A 26,694-nucleotide genomic window follows, 5' to 3' on the forward strand; every position below is an offset into this window, starting at 1 on the left:
ATCAGTTTGATGGGTTCCTTTCTATAAATAAATTTCCCTTCACATTCTTCTTTCCAGAAGGGAATCAAATAATACATATGCAGATTTGTTTTTCAAATTACAAATCTTTTCTTGCTTAAAAAAATAATGGATTTATCTCTCACCCCTCCCTCCACTAAATCCGACCAAGACCACTTTTTCCTGGGTTTCTCTCTCGCGGGGGGTGGTGGTGGTGAATAAATGGTGATTAAAATAAAAGCACACAAAAATTAATGCATTGAGGGCTTAGCCTATGCATCCACACTAAAATGTTGCTTCATAGTTAAAGTGTTTTTAAATACTCAAAGTTCTAGTTGGGGGTGTGGTTGCACTGAGGTACGGGGTATAGAGAGTGTGTATATACAGAACCAGGCCAAATCTGCAGTTGTGCCTTGATTCTGCCAGTCCTTGAGACTGCAGAAAGGGGTGCCAGGCTGCTGTGATCTCAGGCAACTGTGAGAAGAGATTATTGCAGAAATTTTCAAAAGGTGGCCTCTCTCTAGGTAGTGAGAAGGCTTCCCACTACCATGGTAGCTGATGCAAATAGTCTGTTGCATGCTCCAGCTGCAACTTAGAGCATGTTTGTGTGCTCAAGAGATTTTCAGAAGTTTAATTGCACCCAATGTGCCCTGGGCCTGAGCTCTCCCCCTCCCTTCTCTGTCTTTCCACTCTAGTCTGTTCCCCTCCTCTCCATCCCCATGACACTAAGCATGACAGAGGGATCCATCTCTCGCCCCTGATTTTGAGGGTCACGCCCATTTTGAGTTCAGCAAGGGAGCTCCTGAAGAGCACTCCCCCCAGCGAGATGTGTTAGTCCATTCGTTCTCTCAGTTGTCCTACCCATGCTCCACCTGAGCGCTGGATTTTAATACCCAACAGCCTCCACAGAGCAGAATTGTTTTGACAAAAGCAAAACAAAATCTCCGCCTCTATATACTCCTCCAACGCTTCAAAACCAGAGCCATGTCTCACATGGCACAGCTCAGTACAGCTACCAGGCAATATCAAAGGAATATTCACAGCTTGGCTAGAGTCTTTAGCTATCCAGGTAAAATGTGCAGAATGCCAGTCTAGTGCCTGGTGTGCAGGATTGCCCATCAAAGCCAGGTTCCATTTGACAGAATTATTATAAAACTCTACTGATCTGCAGGGAGTATAAGAGGGGCTCTAACCAGCCGCAGGGGAAAAGGAGCTTTAAGCAGCCCCACAGACGCTTGCCTGACAAAGAGAACCCACAATGCCTAGAACTGCTCTTGCAAAAGTGTACTTACAGTACAGGGGCAATTCTGCCTCAGCAAGTGCACACACAGCTCCCCTTGATTCCAATAGGCATTGCTCACACACACCCCATGGCAAAATTTCACTGTGTTTACTGAATTCAAGAACCCCTCTCCTGTAGCCAAAAAGATTGAAATCCACTTAAAAAGGGGGATTCTGAACCATTTCTCATGTCTCAGTAAATGTTACAAAGTTGCATCTCTCTAGTGGATGGCAAATGTCAGTAGAAGCTATTTTGACATTGGATCATCCCTTCAGCCTAGGGCACAGCTGATGAGTTTCATTTATAGAGTCCAAGTTACAAAACTCTGGTCTCTCCCAGGGGATCCTTCTGTGCAGGGTTCACCTTCTCAGCTACTTGAACCTTTCACCACTGATGCCTGGGGTGAGGATGGAACCATTCAATTTATCTTCCTAGGTCTCGAGTTGAACAGATCATGATAATTTGGATTGTGCGTGCCTGGTGATTTTATATGTGGATTTTTATCTCCCGATAACATATGAACTCTTGAAAAGGTTACAGGCTAAACTCCAACTGGGGCCAAAGATACGAAAGTCCATTTGTGATGCATGGCTAGAAAGGGTTAAACATCCTGCAAAATAAATAACTCTCAAAAGACATGTGGGGAGATAATGTTGGTGTTTTTGTGTATTTACATATGTATGAGTAGGGTCAACAATGTAATCAACAGTCCCTGTCTATGCTGTATTCTGATAGTTCAGAGGTCAAAAAGACATCCTATCATTTAAATGAATTAAATACCGAGATATCCTGCGTTCACATCTCTCTTTGAAATGTACTGTGAATGGTGGAGGAAAAAGCAAATAGCTATACGAATTAACATAAGGCTAAGTACCCTGATGGATCTCCTTCAAAGTCAGGCTAATCACTTTTATCAAAAGATCCCCTTGTGCTGGGTCATCATCCCGTGTTTGGCTAAACTGGTCTTTGGTGTGCTGGCTGAAGGGGAGCTCACGCAGGGGAGAATCTGATCCAGAGTGTTCTGCTTGTAGCTGCAAACATGCGTTGGATCACTAGTGGGAGAAAAAAAATTCTTCTGTCCTTAACTGCAATCAGATGTTAAAAAGTGGCCTTCTGCTTATGGGGCCATAGTTCACGGTGTCTCTATTATCTCTTGGAAACTGCAGGCTTAGTTTTCTATGCTCATGAAGATAATAGGACTGACATAAACAAGTTCCTGAGACTCAGAGTTAACGTCATGAGTTTGTACAGTAATTGTGGCACTGCGAACATTTGTTCATTTTTGGCAAAGAAAGGCTCTTTCTATTTCCCTTCCTTCCAAGGCTGTGTTCATGTCTAAATTTTAAAATAAACCACAAATACTTTAAAAGTTTAAAAGTTTATTGCCAGAATGCAGCAGTCAGCCTTTTTTGATGTTACATGGAAAATGAACAAGCAAAATGAGTAAAAAATATAGAGGATGGTGAAAGAAAAGTACATGCTAATAATATCCCCCAATAATGAAGTTATAATTGAACAGTCAACCAAGTACATTATCTGTGGAAGAGGATACAGCTTCTCATGTTACAGTACAGTATCCAGATTGATAAGGAAATGCGTTTTCCATCCACAATGTAACTACTTTTCTTAAAATAAAATAAAAAATAAAATAAAATAAAAGTGGCTAGGCTGGGGAAAAAAGGAAACTATTACAATATTTGCAGATCTTGGTTATCAGCTTACAATTTTGAGGGTATGGTAATGTGAGAAGCAAACAATAGCCCAGGCAAAATATACAGGAAGAGATTAATCAAAAATCCAAACATTAAAAAAATAGGAAACTCATAACTGTTGCATTTTGCTGTCCTGCAATCTTCTCTTCAAAAGTCTACACCCAAAACATTTTACAGATTTTTTAAGAAGAGTAGAGAAGTTAATCACACCCAGAAAAAAGACTTTATGATTTATTTTGGGCATGACTTTATTTTCCAGCAAGGTCACTGCACCCAAGCAAATAATAATATGACCACCAGTTTGTTTTGTTTTTAAGTGAAAGTAATACAGATTCATCTAAATGAAATTAAAATTCAGATACACTTGTTAACTGACTACTAACGCCCAATAGAGCTGCTGCTGAAGGTTGAATAGGAATAAGAATATGAAGCATTTGCTGATGCATCTAAACTTCCTCTCCTGGATCCACTTTGTGAGCCTGAGCGGGAGCCTGAGCGGGAGCCTGAGCGGGAGCCAGGGGCAGAGGAGACATTATAGGGACTAGAGATGCCTTTGGACGAAACAGAAGCAGCTTCCAACAGTCTCAGCCCAGTGACGTCCTCCACCATTGATCGACTCATTGCATCTTTGTAGGATATTTTCAGCTTGGTCTTGGGGCAGGTCAGAATTTTGGTATAGCTGTTAGTGTCTTGCAATCTCTGAGCATTCCGCCCATCAATCAATCCTTTCCTAATGGCTTCCTCCGTACTTATTCTTCCACGCACTTCTGGATCGACGAGGCCTCCAGTGAGATACTGGAATTCAATAAAGCGCTGACCAGCCTCATAAGGCAGCCACTTTTCCTTCACGGCCTCTGCTGCTGACATTCTACTGCCACCCTTTAAGCCTTCAAACCCTAAGAAGGCCTTCTGAGCTGGCTTGAGCCGTGTGGCCATATCGTGATCAATGATGCCTTGAGCAACTGCATCCTGAAGTGAAAGCCTTTGGCCTGTGGTAGGGCACATTATGCCTCCTGTGCAAGCCTGAGCTTCGAGCAACCGCTGTCCTGTAATGCTGTCAACAATGCCCCGCTGTATAGCTTCTGAAATGGAGATTCTTTCTAAGTTTTCAGTATCAAATATGGCTGCAATGGGGCTGCATTCCTCCAGGGGTGCTGAAAAAGAACCACTCTTTCTCACCGAAGAACTCCTGACACTCAGCACTGTGGGAGATTTAGTTACTGACTCATGCTTAAATACTTCATCGCCACCATTCTTGTAGGAAATCATGTCTGCAAACTGCGTAAGGCTCAAGCTTCCAGAACGGTACTGGTCAAAAAATTTCCTTTCAACAAGACCCGTATCAATAGCCTCCTGAATGTCATACTGATTGCCTGTTTTCCTGTCCACAAGGACCACTCTTGTGCTTCCATCTGACCCTGTAATAGTTATTTCTTCCCACTCACACTCCTGTTCAGAAAGTTCCAGGTAGGTGTCATAATCTATGAGACCTTTATTGTATGCCTCCTGCACGGACATTTCCCGGTCTGTTTCTGGATCTACGATGACAACCCTGCGTTTCCTAAGTGTGTTCTTCTGTGAAGTTTGCACCACCTTTTTCTTGTCTCTCAGGGGGAGAAGACAGAGCCCTGTTGCGTCATCCTTTATGCACCTTTCTTTCAGCTGCAGGTAGGTCAGATTTTCTTCGGTGTTAGGATCGAAAAAACCCTTCGTATCATCACTCGGGTCTGAGAGAATTAAGCTGAGCTCTTCATTGAAGTAACCACGTGTATATGCCACATCAACCGGCAAACGGTGGCTTTTTTGGGGGTCAATGATTCCCCCAGTGGCAATCTGAGCCTCTAGCAAACGAATGCCATGGCCTCTCTCAATGAGCTCCTTATTCATTGCCTGGAACAAGGAGATGATATTTCCTGTTTCGGGGTCTTTGTACCCTGTGACCGCTCTTTCAGCGGAGAGAAGTTTGTCTTTAAATTCAATTCCAACAAGGCCTCTTTTGTAAGCTTCCTCAACTGGTAGCCTCGCATTGCTGACAGGATCCACTATGAAACCAGTGGCTGCTTGGGCTTCTAGAAGTTCAAGGGCTGTACCCGGTCTAACCAGGCCTATTTTCATGGCCTGGTAAATGCCAAGCTTCTCTTTAGTGGCCTCATTGTAGATCCCTGCTATGCAACTAGAGCCCTGGAGGAAATCCTTAATTCTGTCACTGACTTCTTCCACACTAATTGTGCCTGCTTCGAGATCACAGGCTGTTGATTCCTGAATAATTCCAGAGCTGACCAGTTCACTTATGGGGACGGGCTGCCTAATCCCTTGAAATGACATGCTTCTCTTATGCACGGGAAGGAGAAGTAAACCAGTGTGAGGTTCAATCCTGCATTTTTCCCTCAGCTGGATGTAACTGACCGCCTTCTTGGTTGCAGGGTCAATAAAATTCTTTGAAGCACCTTGAGGGTTATTCAGGACTCTGTACAGGTCTTTGTCAATCAACCCACGAGACAAAGCAACATCTTTTGGCAAGAAAACACTGTTGACAGGGTCAACAATGCCTCCTGCAGACATCTGGGCTTCGAGCAGGCGAATACCAGTTTCCCTGTCAATCAGATTTTTCTTGATAGCATCAGACAGTGCCACTGTTTTTCCTGAGAATGGATCTTTAAATCCCATAACAGCCTTCTCTGCTGTATAGATTTGTTCTCGGTCATCAAAATCAACCAGGTCTCTCGCAATCGCACTGTCCACAGTCAACAACTCATTTCTGTGTGGGTCAATCACGCCTCCTGTAGCTGCCTGGGCTTCTAAAAGCAGGACTGTGTTTTCTGGGGTAAGAAGCTGCTTCCGTTTGGCCTCCAACAAAGTGTACTTCTCCTTTGGAGTAAGAGATGCTCCAGCAATAGCCCCTGCCCCTCTAAGATAAGGTTCAATGTCAGCAGCAACTTCTTCCACTGACCTTTGCCCCTTCAGGAGCTTATCTAGGGTGCTTTTGTCTATCAACTGACATTCATAGAGCTGAATTGCTGTAATTTTCTTACGCAGCCCATTAAACAGCAATTTGGAAGGATCAATGGCAAAGCCCTCTTCCGTCTGAGTATATCTGTGGGATCCACATGGGCGATACTTAAATTTCTCAATCTCCCTTTGCATTCTGAGGCGCTCGGCATCCACCTCCGATTGGCTTTTGCAGCTGATCTCTTCCAATCTGCACTTGTATCGGTCTTCAATCCTCTTGATCTCCATTTGTAACCTTTCAATCTCAATCCTCAGGGCATTCTTCTCCCTCTCGCTCTTTTCCCTCTCAGATTCAAACTTTCTAATGGTCTCTTCATTTCGGGAATACTGGCTCTTCCACTGATTTAAGTCATTCAGGATTTGTTGTTTCTCACTTTCCAGCCGTTGTTTCAAACGAGACTCTGATTCCAGTGTAACCTTTGCACGGTTCAGCTCTTCTTCTAATCTCTGCAGTCTTGCCCTGTCTTGTTCCAAGGTACTTATTTTTATCAGCAGGGTCTCTCTTTCTTGCATAATGTGAGTATACTGACTTTGGGATTCTTGAATCCTGTTGGATGCCTAAAATTTAAGAAGCAAAAAATTGAGAGAGAAAAATGTTATCATTCCCACTTACGATGTTCTTTATCCTGTTCCATAATTTAACCTATCACGTATTGGCACTGGAAAACCTTCGGAATATCCCTATGCTGTATCCAAGATTATGAATATGTTTTAATATACACGGATACCTTCTCTGAAAACATTCCTGTTACCACCTAGCACATAGTGCCTCATACCCACTTTTTGCTTATAGACTGTACTGCATCCCCTCTTAACTGTCTTGTTTTTAATTCTGTCTGTGGGTTAGGGAAGCCTTGGTTTTATGGGGATCAGTTACCTTCTGACTATATTTTTACGACTACTCATACTATATATGTACAGTGTACACAGACACATCAAGGGCCTGATCCTCAGCTGGTGAAAATGGGCATAGCTCCATTTACTTATGCCTCCTCTTCTTGTCCATATTTTTTATTTTCAGTTCCAAATATTTTTACTTGAATTTCTTTAAATTTTAATGCATTTAATGCCACTTAACATATGCGTACACACATGCACAGATATATAGAATGCATACCCTACATGCATCAACTGTATTAAATTAAACTATGTATGTGATAAATATATCTGTGTGTGTGTGTGTGTGTTTCTGTCTAGAGAGACACATATACAGACAGATCGATAGATACAGAGACTCTATTAAAAAAAGAGAGGAACAATATTGTGAGTTTAAAAAGAGAAAAACAAAGGGAAAGAACGATGCTGAGAACAGAATCAAAAGACAAATACCGAGGATGGTAATAGTAAAAGATTACAGAAGGTAAGCATAGGGAAAATCATGGCATAGGGAAAATCATGGAAGTAATAGAAAAATATTTTGAAGTAAGCACAGAAATAAAACTGCAAAGTTGCAGAGTTATGAAGGATGTTTTTATTTTGACAGATAGCATATCACAACTATGTATTTCATAGTTACATATGCATGCATAAATATATCATGTAATATAGTGGTGTATACATAATATATTTATTTACACATATATTCAACCATACACATAAAAACACACAGATTGTAAGGAAGAATTACTTTCTGGAAAACAAAGCAAAACAGATGTGGATTTGTTCTGTTATATATATACAGTAATGTAACATATGTAGATTCAAACCTGCTCAGTAGATAGGGTTTCATAAATGCTCACTTGTACATGTAATAAATATACACTGCTCTTTGGCAAGTGACAAAGCAAACGAATGAAGGATAAAATCAGATCTTTTAAAATTTTCTCTGTAATCAAATATCATTGATATTTTGGGGAATATGGGCTCACAGTAAAATTTTCAGAAGAGCCTAAGTGGCTTAGTACCAAGTCCCATTGAAAGGCAATGACACTTAAGCTTCGAAGTCACATAAGCACTTTTGAAGATTTTACCCTTAATCCTTAGCTGCAGCCAAAGATATACTCAACCCACTTGAGAAGAGGGGGAAAGTCTCATAAGCCACTTTTGCAGCTCCTCAATTCTGGGGCTAGCAGCTGGTTCAGCACCTGCTGCAATTTACAACAGTCTCCGGACTGCTTTCACTTGTGCTGGATGAAACAGTCCCCAAGGAGTATACAACCTACAGGGCAGAGTTGAAACACAGTGGCAATCCAGGTACTCCCTCTTCCCCTGTGGCTGTAAAATGGGGGGGATCAGTACGGAGCTAGAGTTTCCCTCACCCTGGGGGAAATCCTCAGCTGGATGGGTAAGACTGCTTTATAGCCCATTGACACTGCTTCAGGGGTGCAGAGGAGCTAGAAAAGGGGCCAGGATCTGACCATTTTAAAAATCAAATGTAAAAGGGAAATTAATCTCCATTATAATTAAACGGCAAAGAGTAAATTAAATTGATTCAAAAAGCCATTGGAGTCAATTAGAACATTGGAGAAACAGTAAAGTCGTGATCAAATATTTGTGAATACCTCTAGAGCCTGCTTTTGGAATTTTTCAATTTCCTGTCTCAAATTTTCCCTTTCTCTGTGCAAATCAGTAATCAGCCCCTGAAGTTCCAGGGTTTGCTTGCTGCTTGTTTGGAGCTGATTCTTTAGTTCAGCAATAGTAGCGTTTTTTTCACCATCAGCTTCACTTTTGTCCCTTCTTACATCGTCATATTCCAATCTTAAATTGCGCAACTCTTCCTCTAACATCAAGTGCTCCTTGGTAAGATTCTCAGTAAGAGACTGAAGTCTTTCAATTTCTATTTTGCACTCATTCAGGCTCCTGCTTTTGTCCTCAGTAGCTTTCTGCAAGTGCTCGTTTCGGAGGTGAGCCTGTTTTAAGTGTTCCTGCTCTTGAACCAACTGGTGGCTTAAAGTTTCAAGCTCAGATGTGTATTTTCTTATCTCCTCCATGAATCTCTGCTTTTCTCTTACTTGACCATCTAGTAACTCTCTCTGGTGCTTAAGGTCATCCTCACTCCTTTTCTTTACAATGGACACTTCCTCTATCTGCTGAGTGAGATTGGTGATTTTAACTGACTGCTCTCTGAAAGATCTCCTCATACTTTCTAATTCCTCTTCTACGTTCTTCCTCTTGGAAGACTCCTCCATTGCATTTTTATTCAGCCTACAAAGTTCCTCTTCCAGTTTATGTTTCTGGAGCTGCAAGTCTTTTACAGTGCTTTGGAACTTTGCACTTTCTTGATCCTTCCCTTTTTTCTCGTGTGAAATTCTTTCATACTCAATTTTCAGTCGTGTCAGTTCCTGTTCCTGGATCCTCAGTTTGTTGATCGTCTCTGTCGCACTGATGTTAGTTTTCTGCAGATCAAACTGAACTCTTTGTAATTGTTTATTTTCCTCCTCTAAGTCTTTCCTTTTACTTGTTTCCACTTCAAATGACTTTCTCAGTCTTTCAATCTCTTTGTTTCTCTCCTGAATGGTCTTTGCAGCATCATCAAGTGACTGCTTGTATCGCATGCTTTCTTCAGAGTGCATCTGAATGACCTGTTTTAGCTCAACCTCCACTTGATGTTTCTTCTGGGAGATCTCTGAGCTAGTTGCTTTCTGCTGTTGAGCATTTTCCTCTATTTTTCTAAGGTTCTCTGTTGTCTGACTTATTGTGTTCTTCAGTCTCCTAATTTCCTCACACAAATTCCTATTTTCTCGCATGGCATTGTCAAGCTGTGTTCGGTAACTATTTGTGTCCTCTTCTTTTTGCACAGTAATCTGGTGAATTGTAGTCTTGGTGATATTAATTTCGGTCTCGTACTTGTTTTTTAAACTAATAATTTCCTCATCAAAATTGTTCCTTACCTTAGCCAGTTCATTTTCAAGTTGCCATTGGCTTTTAGCCTCTTCCTGAAGCTGAATCTTTAATCTTTCTAGCTCCTTAGTTTTTTCCTGAATGGTTAATGCAGCCTCCTCAAGAGCCTGCTTGTACCTTGAGTTGTCTTCATTACGCAGCTGAATTATCTGCTTCAACTCCAGCTCCAGCTGTTGCTTCTGCTGTGACACTTCAGAACCACAGGCCTTCTGCTGAAGAGCGTTTTCTTCTGCCCTCCTTCGTTGCTCTGTTGTTTGCAAAATGGTATCATTGAGTCTCACAATCTCATCTTTAAGGTCTCTGTTCTCCCTTGCCAGTCTATCCAACTGGTTTCTGAGACTTTTTGTATCATCTTCTTTTTGGGAAGCTAGCTGATGGATTGTGGTTGTCTTAATATTAATTTCAGTCTCATACTTGTTCTTTAAATTACTCATCTCCTCGTTAAACTGGTTCCTTACCTTAGCCAGCTCATTTTCATATTCCCTCTTCCGTACGCCTTCATCCTGGAGAAGAACCCTTAACTTTTCTATCTCGTACTCCTTCTCCTTGATGAACTTCTCAGACTCTAACTTTTGCCAGCTCAGGCTGTCTTTCTCATTTTGTCTTGTTTTCTGCAGTTGGTCATAGTCATTTTTCTGCTGCTCGTATCTATCCTCCATCTGCTTCCTTTTCCTTTTCTCATCTTCAATCTCATAAGTCAGTCTTGTTATCCTGTCATTGAGATCCTTTATCTGACCATAGCATTTGTCCAGATTTTGCTTAGCAGAACTGCCATCCATCTCAGCTTGTCTCTTCAACTCCTCCAGACTCATGAGCTTTGCTTTGAGCTGGGAACAGTCCACCTGGAACTTCTGCAGATTCTGTTCCAGAAATTTATACTTGTTGCTATTATCGGAATTTGCATCTCTGGCAAGCCTGAGCTCTTCTTCTAACATTTCAATTTTAGTGGTTTTCATCTGTGGGATCAAAATTGAAAAAATGGGCTGTGATAACTAGTTTGAACCCATCCCATGAATTACACCTTAAAAAACCAACAACTGTAAGGGACATGCCCAACAATTCACAAGACTTTTATTTAATCACATCAGGACAGATTCAGATACCCATCTTCACACCGAGTAGTACCTTACTCTGTAAAATCAATAGGATGATTTCCAGAATAAGATTCTACCTGATGTGAGTATCGGTGGCAAAATTTGGCTTTTTGTTTTGGCAACATCAAAGCTCCCAGTGCTACATGCTGTTGGGAACGAATGAAATATCTTAGCTTCAAACACATTTAAATTCCCCTCTACTCGGAATTTACTAGCTATTGATATTGTTCATACCTAAGGCTAGAATTCTTTCATGGAGATCACGGAATCCGTCACTTCCAGCGACCTCCATGAATTCAGCCCGCGGCGACCAGGAGCTGCAGGGTCCCCTCCGCCACCTGGCATAGATACCCCAGAGCTGCCAGGGGCAGTGGGGGTACCCCAGAGCTTCCTGCTGCAGGCGTCAGCGGGGGGACCCTGGAGCTCCAAGCAGGCCCCTACAGCTGTCTAGCCACTGGGGGTGGTGTGGGAACCCCACAACTGACTTTGCCACGGATATTTTCAGTAAAAAAAAAAAAAAAAAAAAAAAGTCACTAACAGATCACAGGCTTCCATGAATTTTTCTTTATTGCCCATAACCCGTCTGACTTTTACTAAAAATATCCATGACAAAATCTTAGCCTGATTCATACCCCCCCTCTCCTGTAGGTGCACAGTGCCCCAAAAGAGGTAGGGTGGAGGTAGGATCCCAGCTGTCTGCACGGCCTGTAGAACAGGATTAGTATAGCAGAGTGAGTGGATTATATGCCATTAAAGAACCGTAGAAGTGGGCACATTCACCGTGCTCCAGGGAGCTCCTTCAGAGATGGTGTACCCAAAAAGCACACGTGACCTTAAATAAGCTCACTTTAATGGGCTCACTATATTTGCAACCAATCACTTTCCTACATATATCTTACATTCCTCACACGTGACCTCTGAATTGGGCCTGATTCTGGTCTCACCATGATGCATCACATCAGCAGTAACGCCACTAAAAATCAGTGGAATCACAACACTGCGAAAAGGACATAAAATCAGACTCAGGCCCACAGAATGGGTGTGAGGTTTGCAGAAGTAGTCAGGGTTGACCGAATAAGCCAATGCTGGGTACTTTTGATACTACCACCTCACGTGTAAGTCTAATATACACCAGTTTCTACATCACCTCAAAATTGGCCCGGCAAGTCACTACCCCAACTTGAAAACGGGGAGAATAGAATTTATTTGCCTACTTCAGAAGTGTGTTGTGAGGATTAATTAGCTTGCTGTTGATATAATCCAGGGTGCTTTTTCCTTTTCAATACTTTATTTTGCATTTCACTAAGGGAAAAAGCTTTTGACCAGTGATACCTTGCTGTCGGATACTGTGGTGACTATGTAAAAGTACCAGAAATAAAACAAACAGGCTACCTTCAAATCCTCCATGCTCTTTAATATTTCACTTAAGAATTTGTAATAATCCCCTGCTCTTGTAAGAAGCTCTATGTACCGCGACTGAATTTCTGAAGCCTGGAAAATAAAAATAAAACTATGGTCAGTCTATATTAGAAAGCTGTATGAGACCAGAGAGGAGCTCATGATTTTTTTTAAATGGTTTGAATATATTACAAGAAACATCGATTTAGAGAGTGTGGAGATAATTCTCTGCCTTCAAACTCCTCCCAACAACCCTAGGAGACTTTGGGAAGTGAAAATGCCCCTTTCTGAGAAGGCTATGCCTCTTTTTTCCAAGATCCATTTGCCCCACTGCAGATGTGGTGTGAAATCCTGGGTTCAGTTCCCCACATCACCATTTATTTCCTGTGTAACTGCGGCAAGTGACTTCAGGTAAAAAAGTGTCAAAAGCACCTAAGTGACTAACGAACCTAAGTTCCATTTTGAAAAGTGACTTAGGCACTTTTGAAAATTTTACCCTTAACCTCTCTGTGCCCCACCTGTAAAATGGAGATGATGTCCCTATCCTGCCCTAAGACCTGATTAGGGAGATTTAATGAAACAATACTTCTATATTTCAGCCACTGATCTCAGCTCTGCTCCTAGGATAAGAGAGGAAGGTTTCACACTTCTAATTTTATTTTAAAAAGCACAGATTCAAAAATGCTTTGTGACCACATTATCTATTCAGTGGTGACGTGCTGAAGTTAAACATTACAAATAGAACATCTTGGCGGCTTCTAACTTTTTTTGATGTATAATGGAATGTAACATTTCTTACAGTGAAGCAGTCATGATGTCAAAGAACTTGTCTCTCTCATTTTCTGCATCCAAAAGGGGTATTTGGACACAGTGAAACCGGTGCGGTTCCACGGCACAGGGGGTTCTCTACATAAGGATGTGAAAGGAGATTTGGGGATTCCAGAAGGAAGAATTGGGATGTTGGCTCCATGACAATGTGGATCCATCAGCTACACAGACGTGTGTGTGAGCAGCTCTGTTGCTGCTCCACAGGGGGATCCATCCACTCAACCCTCTGGAACGCTCCAGCACAAAGTTTGGCAAGTCAGTCATGGCATGATGGAAAGGATTTTCCCTTCAGAGTCTAGATTGGCTTAACAGAAATACTTATAGACCCTAAACAACAGTAGTGCTAGTGATTAGGATTCAGCAGCGTATCTAGCAGGATAGTTTCAGCCGAAACAGTTCATGTGAATAAACAGAGTTTACAAGGATCTTGGGGGAAAAGGCAATGTACCTCTTGAAGAATCAACCCTGCAGGTGACTGAACTATAGTCTTCTTGATAGGTATGTTGAGCAACGTTTCCAGTCCTGAACTGTAGGAAGCAGCCAGTAATTCATAATCCTGTAAGGATGGGAACAGAATACAATGCATTTTTAATGAATGCTGAGAAAACTCTCCTGGTCCAGATTTTTAGAACTGTACACAAAGTATTTATTGCTGTAAAAGGCCACATGCTCTCCTCTGTTTATGGCGTATGGGGGAATCTGATCAGCCTGAATACTGCAGAGGACACTCAGATGAGCGTGTGCGCGTACTGCGCAGAGGGGAAAGGTGTTTGTCGCTCTGTGACTGAGGTGGCATGGTTAGTTAGGTGAGGTGGAAGGACTCCAGGGCGTAATTGTTCTGTCACCTTGTCCCCTAGAACAGCAGTTCTCAACCAGGGGTCCAAGGCCCCCTGCGGGGCCGTGAGCAGATTTCAGGGGGTCCTCGAAGCAGGGCCAGCATTAGACTCACTGTGGTCCAGGGCAGAAAGCTGAAGCCCCGCCGCTCCAAGCTCCGCCACCTGGGGCTGAAGCTGAAGCCTGAGCAACTTAGCTTCACTGGGCCCTGTGTGGCGTTGGGCCATAGGCGTCTGCCCTGCTTGCTACCCCCTAATGCTGGCCCTGGCTTTTGCATGCAGAAAACCAGTTGTGGCACAGCTGTGCTGTGGAGTTTGCATAGCCTGGTGGGGGGACCTCAGAAAGAGAAAGCTTGAGAACATTAGAACACTGCCGTAGAACATGAACAGAACAACCTCCTCTATGTCTTTCTTACAGCACAGAAGGGATGTGAACACTTGCCAGACGCAACAGAGCTACTACTGCACAGCAGGAGATGGGGCTGGGAGAAACATGGAGACAAGGGCAAGCCACACAGAAAGATCGCCAAAGATCACCAGAATTGTCCCCTGTGGACCTTTCTTGACCTCTGTGGCTATTCTATACTCCTCCTCCTCCCTGATCTGCACTGCCATTGGCCCTGCCTCCCAAAGCAACCCAGGAGCCCCAGATTTCTCATCCACTCCCACCCTTTTAATGTGTGACGTGGAGGGTCTGTATATATAGTGCCTTTGATCCTCCTTCAGAAATCCAGCAGACATCAGTGGGAGCTGCATGCTGGGATGAAAGGCAGGGATGGCCCTAAATATGCAAGTACCAGAGGGTACAAATTGCTTTCAGGAAGCTCTGCTTCCCCCAAGTGCTTTACACGAGAAATTTCTTCACATACAATCCAGTATGAAAGGAGCGAGTGTGGGAGTTTTGCCTGAGTAAGAGCTAAGTGAAAACTGCAGGAGGGGGTCCACATAGTGAAAAGCCATTCCTTGTTGAAGTGCTGGAGTAAGTGTACCTTAATTGCAGCTGCACACAGATCCGCTTGCTTGAGAACCTCCTCCACTTTGTCTCGTTTTCCTGTTATTTCACTATGCAAGTTCTGTCCAGGAAACAATAAAATAGATTTTAAAAAACTTACTGCATTTCCACTTGCCAAGAGTCTCCCCTGTTGAAGAGAGCAGCAGGTGCCTGTCACTTTCTTGAAAGGGTGACTGCAATATAATATGCTGGAATCATAAACGGCTTAAGCCTAAAATCTTCACTTTGATACTCAGGCCTTCCACGGACTAACTCCCATTGCCTAAGGATTTAGTAACAACTGAGTAAGGACCTCAGGATTTGGGAAGTGCCTGACTTTAGTTTACACGCATTAAAAACCCTCTTTTTACTTGATTTTCCGGCTGTACTTATCACGTAACTTCCATCAATTCGACTCCCTTGGACTACATTCAAAGGTGATGTGTAAGGAAGTGTCAGTAGGTGGGTGGGAGTCAAGAGGGTCTGTGCTCAATCCTTGGCTGTGTGCTGCACAATCGTAGGGATGGCAATACTGCCTTGCGCCCTCATTTATACAGAACTGAGGGCAAGTCAACACTACAGCACTAGGTCAGCGCAGCTGCACTGCTATAAAGCATCTCGTGAAGACACACTATGCTGACAGGAGAGTACTCTCCCGTCAGCAGAATTACAGACGCTCCCCGGGCTACGCAAGACCCAACTTATGCAAATCCGCACTCACAGAAAAAGTTCCGTAAACTAGAAATAGGGGGGTATTTTCTGTGTGGTTGGGTTTTTTTTTTTGTTTTGTTTCGTTTTTTTGCATAATGGTCGTGTATACGTTTCCGCAAAATTCGAGTTATGCAAGGCGTTCCGGAATGGAACGATTGCGTAAGTCGGGGAGCATCTGTACTCCACTTCGGCGGGAAGCGGAAGCTATGTCAGCAGGAGAGCGTCTCCCACCAACATAGCGCCAGTGTGGACAGTGCAAAACTTGTGTCACTTAGGGGGAGGGGCTTTTTCACACCCCTAAGCGACGTACATTAGATCAACTTAGGCTGTAGTATAGACCTGCCCTGAGGCACAGACAGATTGGCGGTCAAACTGTGAAACCCTACCCACAATGGTGAGCAGCTACTCACGAGTAGTACTGTGGATTTCAAGGGGACTACTTGTGACAGTAAGTGCTCACCAGTATGAGGAAGAGCTTCACAGTCTGGCTGTAGGTGACCTGATCAAAGTCACATAGAAAATCAGTGGCAGAGACAGGAATTGAACCTAGCCTTTCTGAGTCCCAGTTGAATGCTTTAAGGACAAAACCATTCCTGACCCTGAATTCTATGAGGCACACTGGGCTCCAGGCTTCCCCTCACCCCCGAAAATAGGCTGGAAATTTTGAGAGAGCAAAATTAGACTCTACTTGAGCAGGGATGAGTTGGCACAGAAATACCTGGTATTTCTAAATACTCAACTCACCAGCGAGGACTCAGGTTGTGGCAATCACTGTATTTTAAGATCTGGAGGACAGTACTTCCAGAATGGATTTCATGACCAATCTGTATGTTCTAATGTCCTTTCTGATGGTCAGTTATCTACCTTATTTATAGGATGACAGTTACCATAGAAGTAACAACCCTAACAATGTCATACTTATGAATAATGCCAAGAAAATACACAGGTCAGTCTGATTCCCATGTTAGGACTTAAGAGTTATAGTGGTAGGATGGCCCTTGCAATAATCGCACATGGAAGACAACAGAGTGGGAGGCCAAAGACTCGGTACATAGACTGGATATCAGTAGACCATAGAGAGACCAACTTGCATGACAGCCATGTATACAATCACGAGTTTTGAAAGAAAGCTTTTGAAGTCACCGTCCCAAAGAGGGAAGTGGCAAGAGTTTGTTTTCCATATTTAGGTATAACACCATTTCAGAATAGTAATAAGTCACTTATGGGGAGCATTTCAGGATGGTTGCTGCATTTCTCAAGTGGCTAAGTTTAATCAACTTTTCAACTAACGCCATACATACCCTGAGGCATCCTTTTGCCTGCAGCTTGTTTTTGGTTTTTTGCTGGTGCAAATATTTTCTAACTCAAAACAGGCCATTACTATGAAGACAACACTGCTGCACGATTATACATTTTAAAAATCTGGTTCACTGAAAACATTGCAGTAAGGTGCCACGTACCTTCTGCTCATGTGAATATCTCATGATGGCATTGCAATCTCCTAATTTCACAGATTCAATAGCATCTTGCCTGCGCTTCGCATCACAGATCCATTTGTTCAGAGCCTGGTATAAATCACGGTAAGTTTTCAGCTGTTTAACCTGTCTTTCTAGATCCCATGATCTAGAAAAAACAAAGAAAAACCATCAATGTGAAAAGTACAGTCTCATTTTTCGCAAATTTTCAAATGCTTAAAACAATCCTCTGTGTGCTCATTATTACAAGAGGTAAAACAACAGCAGCTGCAGAAAGAAGATTTAAGGTCAAAATATTCAAATTTGTATGCTGAAATTTACATCTAAACCCATATTTAGGTACCTAAATAACTGCTCTTATTTTCAGATGTCACTGCAAATTGTGAGTTCTCAGTTCCTCTAAAAATCAGACCACTTATTTAGTTGCTCCATATGGATTTTGCTGCCTAACTGTTGTGTGATGATACCATATAAGTGCCTGATCTAATTCCCACTAAAGTCACGGGAGAGACTCCTATTCATATTTTTTTTGGGGGGGGGGGGGGGGGGGCGGCACGGGGAGGAAGCAAGGGTTTGATCAGACCTTAAGTATGACAAGAATCAGGACCACTGATGCAGTTACCTAGATTTACATCAGCATAAGCTTGTTTACTGTAATCGAGAGCAGAATTTGGCCTGAAGTCATCGGTGCTGGAACTAGGAGTGCTGGAAGTGCTACTGCACCCCCTGGCTTGAAGTAGTAACAACCACCACCCAAATACACGGTTTCCACCTTCAGTACCCCCACTATAAAAATTGTTCCAGCACCACTGCCTGAAGTAACAACTTCAGGATTTGACCCTAATATATTAAAAGTGAAATATTATTTTAAAAAATGTAATTTCCTTTTTACTCCTTACGCTGTTCAATTTTTTTTTTCAATTTATTCAACCTAAACAATGAATACAGATTAATCAGTTTCATTTTTTCTAGTCAGTGTCATTTTCTGGCTCTCACACACTAGCACAGTGTTGCAGTGTTCAAGTGGCAAAACACTACCTGGGAATGTTTTAAATCCAAACAGTCAACTATTTTCAGCGACATTAAAAAAAAAAATTCTAAAAACATTTATTTCCATATTAGGTTATATAAAGTCTTTCCCTTCCCGCAACGAAACTCGACATTTTGGGCCTGTCCTACCCAGCAGTGTCCTTTAAAGTGTGCTTAGCCTATTATTTTGACAATTCTCCCATTGCCAAAAAACCAAGCTCTACGCAGAGACCACCAAAATTCCCAGAATGCTGGTTACATCAGCTCAATGTTTTCCTTCTAACTACAACATGACGATTATCACAGTATCAAGGCTGGGGGGGGGGAAGAAGAAGGAAAGAGAACCATTAGGAAATATAGACAAACCTGTGGTCTATCTGTTTCTCCACCCTGTGCCAACGGTCTGTTAGCTGGTTGACTTTGTCAGTGTACTTTGTCAGGTCCAAATCATAGAGGACATAAGCCTGGCTAGACTGCGAGTGGATTTGCATTGTTTTCTGCAGCTCAGATTCCAGGGCGTTCAGCAATGACTTTTTCTGGTTTAGGTCTATTTTCATTTTCTGGATGTGAGAGAAAACAATGAAACATTTAGCTCCCCACCAGGTCTTGATCTTCTATAGTATGTATACTGCATTATAAGGGTTGGTTTTGGCATTTCGGCCCTGATTCAGGAAAGCACTGAACCATACAGATGTCAACAGGACTTCAGAATGTGCTTAAAAATAAGCATGTACACAAGTGCTTTCTTGAATTGTGCTCTCATTGTGTGTGACTACCATCTCAGCTCCTTTAAATGGTAAAGGGTGGATTTTAAATGTGAAGGGTCTGGCCTGCTCTTCCAATTGTTCTACATCTGAAAGTCTCATTTAATTTCAGAGGACTTATCTGTACATGGAACCTCTGCAGGATCAGGTCACAATACTGTCAAATTTTTTCTTTTTTTTTAAAAATACAGTTAGATAAAAAGTAACAACCTCTTTGCGGATCTTTAAAACAATGACCAGACTTTTTTCTTTAATTAGTTTTATAGTAGACTTTTAAAAAACCACCACAGAAGATCATGCATTAAAAATAATAATCTAATAACAATAAATTTGGGGTGTCACCAAACTGCATATTGTTGCACTCCCCCAATCCTAGGGTTGCTCTATTCAATGGTGGTCTCTGGGTGAAAGTGCAAGTAGCCTTGGGGCTGCTCTAAATTACAATGGCTGCAAATGGCTGAAACTACAGCTGTGGATCGGTGTGGTGTAAGGGTACCCCAACTATGCCCCCTTTGCTCTGACCACAGCCTCTTTTTCCCACTACACCAGCAGTGGGACGGAAGAGCAGCATAGGAATGTATACTCTACTAGAAGATGACCTTACTGTGGGGTGATCATCCCAATGCCAGGTAAATTGGCTCTATAGCCAGATTCTACCCACAGTGAAGCGCAAAGCAGTTGCTCCACTTATGGACCTGGTCCATTGCAAGTAACTTAAACCAACAAAAGATATCAAATCCAAATAAATTCATAATAAAGGCTGCCGCTCCATCCCTAGTTTGCACAACCATGTCTCAGAAGCGTAGCTCATCCCCTATGGACAAACATGCACTCTTCAGACATCTTCAGTTAGAAGACTGATTAAGAACAGGTATTTGGGGAGTATAAATCTAGGAGACCCTAACCCTGTTACTCAGTGAACCATAGGAGTCCCCTCTCACCCCCTGCCCCCACAGGGTTTATTCCTGAAAGTCACCAGGAATCTAAATTAGAATTTCAGTGTGTGAAAAACATCCCTAACACAGATACGCCAGGAGCCATAAATATTCATAATCTCTAGCTGTAAAAGCATTTAATCAAACTATTTTCTGTCAAAGCCAATGATACCTATTCATTTAGGATCCAACCCTGCAGCTGAGGGGTTGCATGTGCCTAACTCTCAGTGGAAGAACTGAGGTAAGCGCCGTCGCAGGACCAGGTCACAGGCTAATACAACACTATGATTTAACTGGTCACATCTGAGATATCAGGAAAGCTAAAATATCACCCTGTGAAGCTTTCTAAACACCACAGGACCAGAACCTCAGCTGGCGTAAATCAGCATAGTTCCACTGAAAATCAACAGAGCTATGCCGATTTACACCAGCTGAGGATCTCTCCTCTCCAGCGTCTTTGGAATTTCAGGAAATACAGCACTTCAGCAGGCATTTAACCTCTCACCTTCAGACAGGCTCGGTAAGCTTCCACTTTGTCAAGGTCCAAAGAAACCGTTTCCTCCTCGGTAAGTCTGACTTCAAAAACTTTGATCACATCTTCCGCTTGTAGAAGAACCTGGAGCAGTGATCTCAGTGCATTCAAACTGCAATAAATAAACATGACCCAAAATAAATCCATTATAACTTACGCAGGAAAATGATGCTGTTTGGTTTTACAGGAGCAGAGTTTAAGGCCAGAAGGAACCACCAGATCATCTAGTCTGATCTACTGGATATCACAGGCCACCAGCATCACCCAGCATCCACGCACTAAACCCAGTATAATTTCACTATATCTTATTAGTCAAAAGGCGGAGCCTGTGACATAAAATAAAACCCTGCTACACCAGACTCTTTCAGAAACAGAGATGGAAGTCCACATAGGTGTATGGGCCAACCCACGTAGGCCACTATGCAGGATCAAGGCCTAGAATATTAATTCTAGGAAGTGCTTTGTTACATATTCATATGAAAGGCCCTACATAAAATAACTTTTTTACTGATAAACAAAAGCAGATTTCTGGACTAAGGGAATCTATGGGATTTATGGGACTAGTTAAGAGAAAAGAAAATGTTTAAAGTTCATGATTTGCTGTTATAAAACTTATTTTCTCACCTGTCTAAGTAGCCAGCAGAGACACCATTAATATTTTCTAGTTTCTGAAACAAGTTAGTTATCTCCAACTGCAAATAGACATATTTTTCAGAGCCTCTGAAGTTGGGCAGCAAGTCCTTATGCTTGTTGAGGGCGTCGGCCATTGTTTGTGAATCATTCTGTATACCCTGATGAAAGAGACCGAAATGTCTGTTTTATGCAGATACATCTCTCGTGGCTAGATGAACATTCTGCATTGTATATGCCACTAATCTTCCCTCCAAAATATTTCACTTGATCGAATGGATCTGAGTGAGGACTAAAGTCGTGTCCTCAACCTGCATTAATAATATTCACCTATTACCTCTAGGCAGGGCTCTATTCACTTTTATGCACAAGCACAAAGATTGTAGAACCACTGGCCACTCCTCCCCCAAGCCCCTCCTGCTCTACGCTGGGCTACATGAAGTTCATCTCTACAGGGACCAACAACAGTGCCTGCTTCAGCGCTGCCCAACCCTTACAGCAGCACTGCCATGGTCCTGCTTTTCTGGAGGCCTCTGCAGCCTCCATGCCCCTGGGGGATTTCACCCCTGAAAAATGAGTCAGTTCAGAAAAAGAAAACCAGCTTCTTTTCTTATCGCTTTCTGAGCCACTGCGGGATCTTGCATGAAGGGGACACTGAAGTACAATCTAATACAATTAACTGAAGCGGGTCATATTTTTAATCACTACACAATGGGCCCAATTCAGGCTATGAACAAGCACACGACCAAAAAGTCATGGTCAGGAGCGGAACTGCCAGGGGTCACTTTTCTGATCCATTCCCCCCTTCGGAGTTTGTAGCCCAGAGGTCTGCTGCAGGCAAAGCAATGGAAGGAGAATTCAGGGACAGAGCCTATAAACATGGAGCATGCAGTCTGCATTTCACACAGATTACAGCTGCCTATGGCCGGGATTATCTGTGCAGGAAGATGTTAACATTGCTTTTGCATGTGTGCAAAACGTGAACTCCTGCTACGGGCCAGGGGGGCCTGCATCTAGTGCAACAGAGTTTGCTTCTCAAATTGTCATCTCTTTCTGTTTAATCCCGCAAGGGAAGAATGAAACTCCAATCCAGAGAACTATAGTTAGTTCCCACTTGAAAAATGTCTTTTCTCAATTACGCTCACAAACACTCAGAGAAAAGAACAAGATTTAGCTATTTCCTAGCTGATCTGGAATGCAATACAGCAGAGTCTACTGGAAATGTTCACACTGGGATTGAAAGGCTCAGGGAAAAAACATCTACACTTACCTCTAACTCATTTATTTTGACTGAAAAATTGTGGGAAGCCCCCTGATCCACTCTGAGCGGGGTTCGTTGCACCATACGCATCTCGCAGATTTCTATTTGCCGACGAAGTTTCTGAAGTTCTGTCAGCAGCCAGGCCTCCTGCTTCTCAAGTTCCCGGTTTCTTTCATTAATTAGAACTTGTTTTGATGCATCCACCTGAGTGACTTCAGTTATCACTATAGAACATATTGGGAGATAACCATTGGCATAGGAAACCTGTCAAAGAGCTAACGTGCAAAGTCAAGGCAATAACAATGTGACCTAATAGTTCATTTGGCTTGTGGAATTAAGATCCCAATCCTTCATCTGTTCTTATGCAGCCATAATAGGAACAAACCAAAAAATCAGGGGCCACAAAGAAAAGGCTATATTAAAAAAAAAAAAAATGCAAGAATGAGGTTTTACTTTCTGGTCACTGTAAATCTGCAATATGGGCTAACTTCTGCTCTCCTTTGTGCTGGTGCAAACCCACAGCATCTCCACGGACTTTGCCGGGACAAGTTCAGATTCACACCAGTGTAACTGAGAACACAATTTGTTCCTCTGTGCAAACAATTGCACATGCAGTTTTGTTTTCTTGGGGTAAGCAATAGAGGTTCTTAGGCACGCATCTTAAGGGGATTTTCTTAAATTACTCCTGTGCCTGTAGGGCCCCAATCCAGTGCCCAGTGAAGTCAACAGAAGTCTTTTTATTGGTTTTAAATGACATTGGATCAGGCCTAGCCGAAGAGAGAGCTTAAACATAACAAATATTTTCATGGAAAAAAAAAATTTAATCACTAAAAAAAACTCCAGACAAACCTTGCTGTTGTTGCTGTTGCTGTGGCCGTTGTTGATTTGGCAGTTGTATAACCAAGGTTTGATAGTGCTTCTGGGCATCAGTGAACTGAGTCTGGATTTTCCGTTTGTCATCATCACCAAACATCTCTGAGCCTTGACTGTTCCTCAGGAATTCTTGGTAATGGATCTCCAGATCAGTTATGATTCTCTGATAATCTTCTGTGCGCATTGTTTTCAGCTACAACAAAGATGCAGAAATTGTTAAAAATGGAACCACCGGATCAGGCTAATGAGAAGTTAAATCACCAGGAAATGTTAGCCGAGCTGTGCTATGAAACAATGGCGGATGCACACTTTAGAATGAAGTTCCCCAGCCTCTCTATAATTGAAAGTGAGTGCTCTGTAGAGCAGATACCACCAAACTTTGGCAGCCAGAGAGTGAATGTAACTTAATGGGTCTGCTGTTCACACCTCAGCACCTGTCAGCACCAGCAGTACGTAGTGGAGAGGGGGCTATGAAAGGACCCACAAGGCAAACTTTCCCACTTGCTAATCTTCCAGTATATCCCTTCCACAGTCAAACAGGAATGTGTTTTGCTTCTCCATTAATAGAACGAAAGGGTTTCTCTCTCTATAGTCCCTTGCACAACAAAGTCATAAAGTCTAACACCGTGGGTCTAGACATGACATACTGTACTGGCACTGGTGTCTCATGTAGTGTGGTCAGTGGCAATATCAGTACTTCAGGCTTTTGGTGACTGATTTTCTGAGCTTTGGCCCACTTTAACGATGAATCGCTGTTCTGGACCCCAGTCCTCCTACCATATGAATGTGCAGAGCTCTACAAATCCGTGTCTGCCTGCTTTATATCCAAGGATCTCTGTATTGTTTACCATCTTCGCAGTTCATGAATTTGATGTGGATCCAAATTTTTGTATTCATGCAAGGCTCTAACTAATGTGCATGCTGTAACCTGAGATAGAGTTTAGGCTGTTCTAAATCACAGTACTGGGAGTTTAGAGCTCCCCACATTCTAGTGTGTGTTAGAGAGACAGCTGCACCAGACATACTGAGCACTGCTTGGCATAGCAAGAAGTCTAGTCAACTGGCATAGCTGTACGGAAAGGCTGAGCACCACTGGTCCGTCACAGTGAAGGCCAATTGAATACCCACCTTAGCAATAGTCATAGCCCTGATTTTCTCAATGTCAATCATGCAGTAGTGCCAGGACACCAGACTCTTCATGTTGATGTATAGCTGGTTCCACAGAGCCAGAATAGCTTCATAGTACTGCTCAATCCTGAGATGGGAAAAGAGATTTCACAATCAGTTAGAACAGTGGTTCTCAAACTTTTGTACTGGTGACCCCTTTCACAGCAACCCTCTGAGAGCGACCCCCCTTATGCATGAAAAACACTTTTTTTAAATACTTAACACCATTATAAATGCTGGAGGCAAAGCAGGGTTTGGGGTGGAGGCTGGCAGCTCGTGACGCCCCATGTAATACCTCGCAACCCCTGGAGGGGTCCCAAACCCCAGTTTGAGAACCCCCAAGTTAGAACTTCTAAGCCTCCTGCCCATCACAGAAACATTAGTTTGAGAAACTCCAGTCAGCCTGTCTAGCTGTGTGCTGAGACTGTCCTGTTACTAGAAATGATCCCTGTCAATTAGCGTTTGCTTATTTTTAAACCAGAAAATACAAATTAATTTACAGGTAGTACTTCAAGTTCTACAATGTATTTTAATCACAAGGACATGTGAAGCTACTAGTGAAAAGGAAGAAGGTTTTTACACATGATGAAGCAGCCAAAAAGGGGCACAATCCATTTTTCCCCCATCCCATGCAGGCCACATTAAAGTGATGTTGTTAGAAGTGTGACACAAACCAGCAAAGGCCACAAAAAGTTTTGGCTGAAGACTATTCAGACTCTCCAGGCCAGATCCACAGGACTACTCACTCCAGGAGTACTCAGTGTGGCTGTCAGAGGGGAAGTTCCCAATCCTACAGCTGCTTCACATCAGACCAATCCCCGGCACAAGTTAGAGTAGCCTGTGGTCCGCTCTAATCTGCGTCAATTGCCAGTGGCTCCAAGGCAGCTGAGATTGTTAGGGAGCAGGGATGCAGACAAACATTTCTTTTTCAATTTGATTTTTAAATGGTCTTAGTATGCACCAAGTTTCACCCATGGGGTGAATTTCTACAAATAAGGGGCCTGATCTTTTACTCCTGTGCCTCATCGGGCCCAAATTATAAAGCAGGGCTTTTTAAACAGACTCTTCCCAAACCTAGGCGAAATATTCAGAACCTTGTCAGTAACTCACTTAGTAGCAAGATCCACAGCTAATGGATTAGGAGGAGGAATAATAAGACTGACAGATGGCACCAGCATATCCACTCCTCCTGGGCCAGTCACAAGCCATTTGCTGCGTTCAGTGTTGTCCTTCAGTATGCATTCATCTCCTTTACGCACAGTTTTCTGTAAGTAAAGCAGGAGAATTATTTTTTAAAATATTTTGCTTACGTTTAAGCAAAATATGGTTTTCTAGGCAAGACAGACAGACCATTAACCGGGGGGGGGCAGTGTCTGTGGCTTTAACCCACTTCCTATGGTGGCATAAGGAGACCCAGTGCCTCATTGGCATTTCCCAAAGCACCGTGCTCATGGGCCATAATTACCCAGATCCACCATCCATGTCGGCCAGGAGCTCCTGCAACCCTGAGGCTGCAGTCATGGCCACAATGCATCTCCACTGCCCTCCATATCCAGGAGGGGAAGATTCCTCCCTCTGTTTGCCCTCAAAAACACCTTTCCAGTGTACAGCCCAATTACTCAGGCACTGGGCAGTCATGAATACAGGTCTAGGGCTGGTGTGGAGACCCTTTCTACAGCACGCAAGGCTGTTCAGGCACCCCTCGATGGCTGCTCCACCTGCAGTTCCCCATCAGCTCCTATCCAGCATTTGAGTGGTGTGGAGAACCTTGCGCTGGCCCTCTGATCCACAGAGGAACTTTACATTTGCATGTGTAAATATCTGCTCCAGGACAAATTGTGAATTCATCCAATCAGGGGACAGAAACAAGAGCATGCAATCTCTCTGACCAATAACAACAAAGTGACACAGTACAGTTACGAATATTTGAGCAAACTATTCAGAAAGATTCAAATCCATTCAAAACATTCAAATCTTGACCAAGAGAGGATTAAAGGATTACAATAATCAGATCAGTGATTCATTGGGAATTATTTGGTCAGCTCTACTTTTTATAGTGTTCATTCTCAGTCTGTAATGAGTACTCTACCAGATCCTGTTTGTAGTCACATAGGGCCTTGAGGATAATGGGCTTGTTACTCCTGTAGTCTGGGTTACGAGGCTTCAACTGCACAATCTTCCTGGATTTATTCACCAAGTTCTGCACTTGCCTCTTGTATTCCAAAATTTTCTCTCGTTCATTCTGGAAAGGTAAATTGTATTTTAACACGTCATTAAAAAAAAAACACTCTTCGCACATCTGTATTAATGTCACAATGGCCCACATCTGGCTC

The 26,694-nt window shown here is 42.8% G+C and overlaps 1 protein-coding gene across 4 annotated transcripts in view; it reads right to left on the reverse strand.

The window, feature by feature from the left end:
- Nucleotides 1-2,641: 2,641 nt before the first annotated feature.
- Nucleotides 2,642-26,694, reverse strand: part of LOC102945966 (desmoplakin) — a 51,127-nt gene continuing 27,074 nt past the window's right edge. For 2 of the 4 annotated variants that reach the window (XM_007064244.4, XM_043540140.1), the window contains exons 11-24: nucleotides 26,451-26,603; nucleotides 25,472-25,626; nucleotides 24,323-24,449; nucleotides 23,171-23,387; nucleotides 22,331-22,545; nucleotides 21,055-21,221; nucleotides 20,404-20,542; nucleotides 18,566-18,759; nucleotides 17,156-17,318; nucleotides 14,983-15,066; nucleotides 13,609-13,716; nucleotides 12,327-12,425; nucleotides 8,502-10,796; nucleotides 2,642-6,558 (exon numbers count right to left, since the gene is read on the reverse strand). In XM_007064244.4, the coding sequence (XP_007064306.3) occupies nucleotides 3,370-6,558; nucleotides 8,502-10,796; nucleotides 12,327-12,425; nucleotides 13,609-13,716; nucleotides 14,983-15,066; nucleotides 17,156-17,318; nucleotides 18,566-18,759; nucleotides 20,404-20,542; nucleotides 21,055-21,221; nucleotides 22,331-22,545; nucleotides 23,171-23,387; nucleotides 24,323-24,449; nucleotides 25,472-25,626; nucleotides 26,451-26,603 (7,305 nt within the window). In that variant the 3' untranslated portion in view covers nucleotides 2,642-3,369. The remainder of the gene's footprint in view (nucleotides 6,559-8,501; nucleotides 10,797-12,326; nucleotides 12,426-13,608; nucleotides 13,717-14,982; nucleotides 15,067-17,155; nucleotides 17,319-18,565; nucleotides 18,760-20,403; nucleotides 20,543-21,054; nucleotides 21,222-22,330; nucleotides 22,546-23,170; nucleotides 23,388-24,322; nucleotides 24,450-25,471; nucleotides 25,627-26,450; nucleotides 26,604-26,694) is intronic. The other 2 variants (XM_027826666.3, XM_043540141.1) reach the window with 2 other exon arrangements.

The sequence above is a fragment of the Chelonia mydas genome, chromosome 2 (genome assembly GCF_015237465.2).
Source record: "Chelonia mydas isolate rCheMyd1 chromosome 2, rCheMyd1.pri.v2, whole genome shotgun sequence".
Taxonomy (NCBI): domain Eukaryota; kingdom Metazoa; phylum Chordata; order Testudines; family Cheloniidae; genus Chelonia; species Chelonia mydas.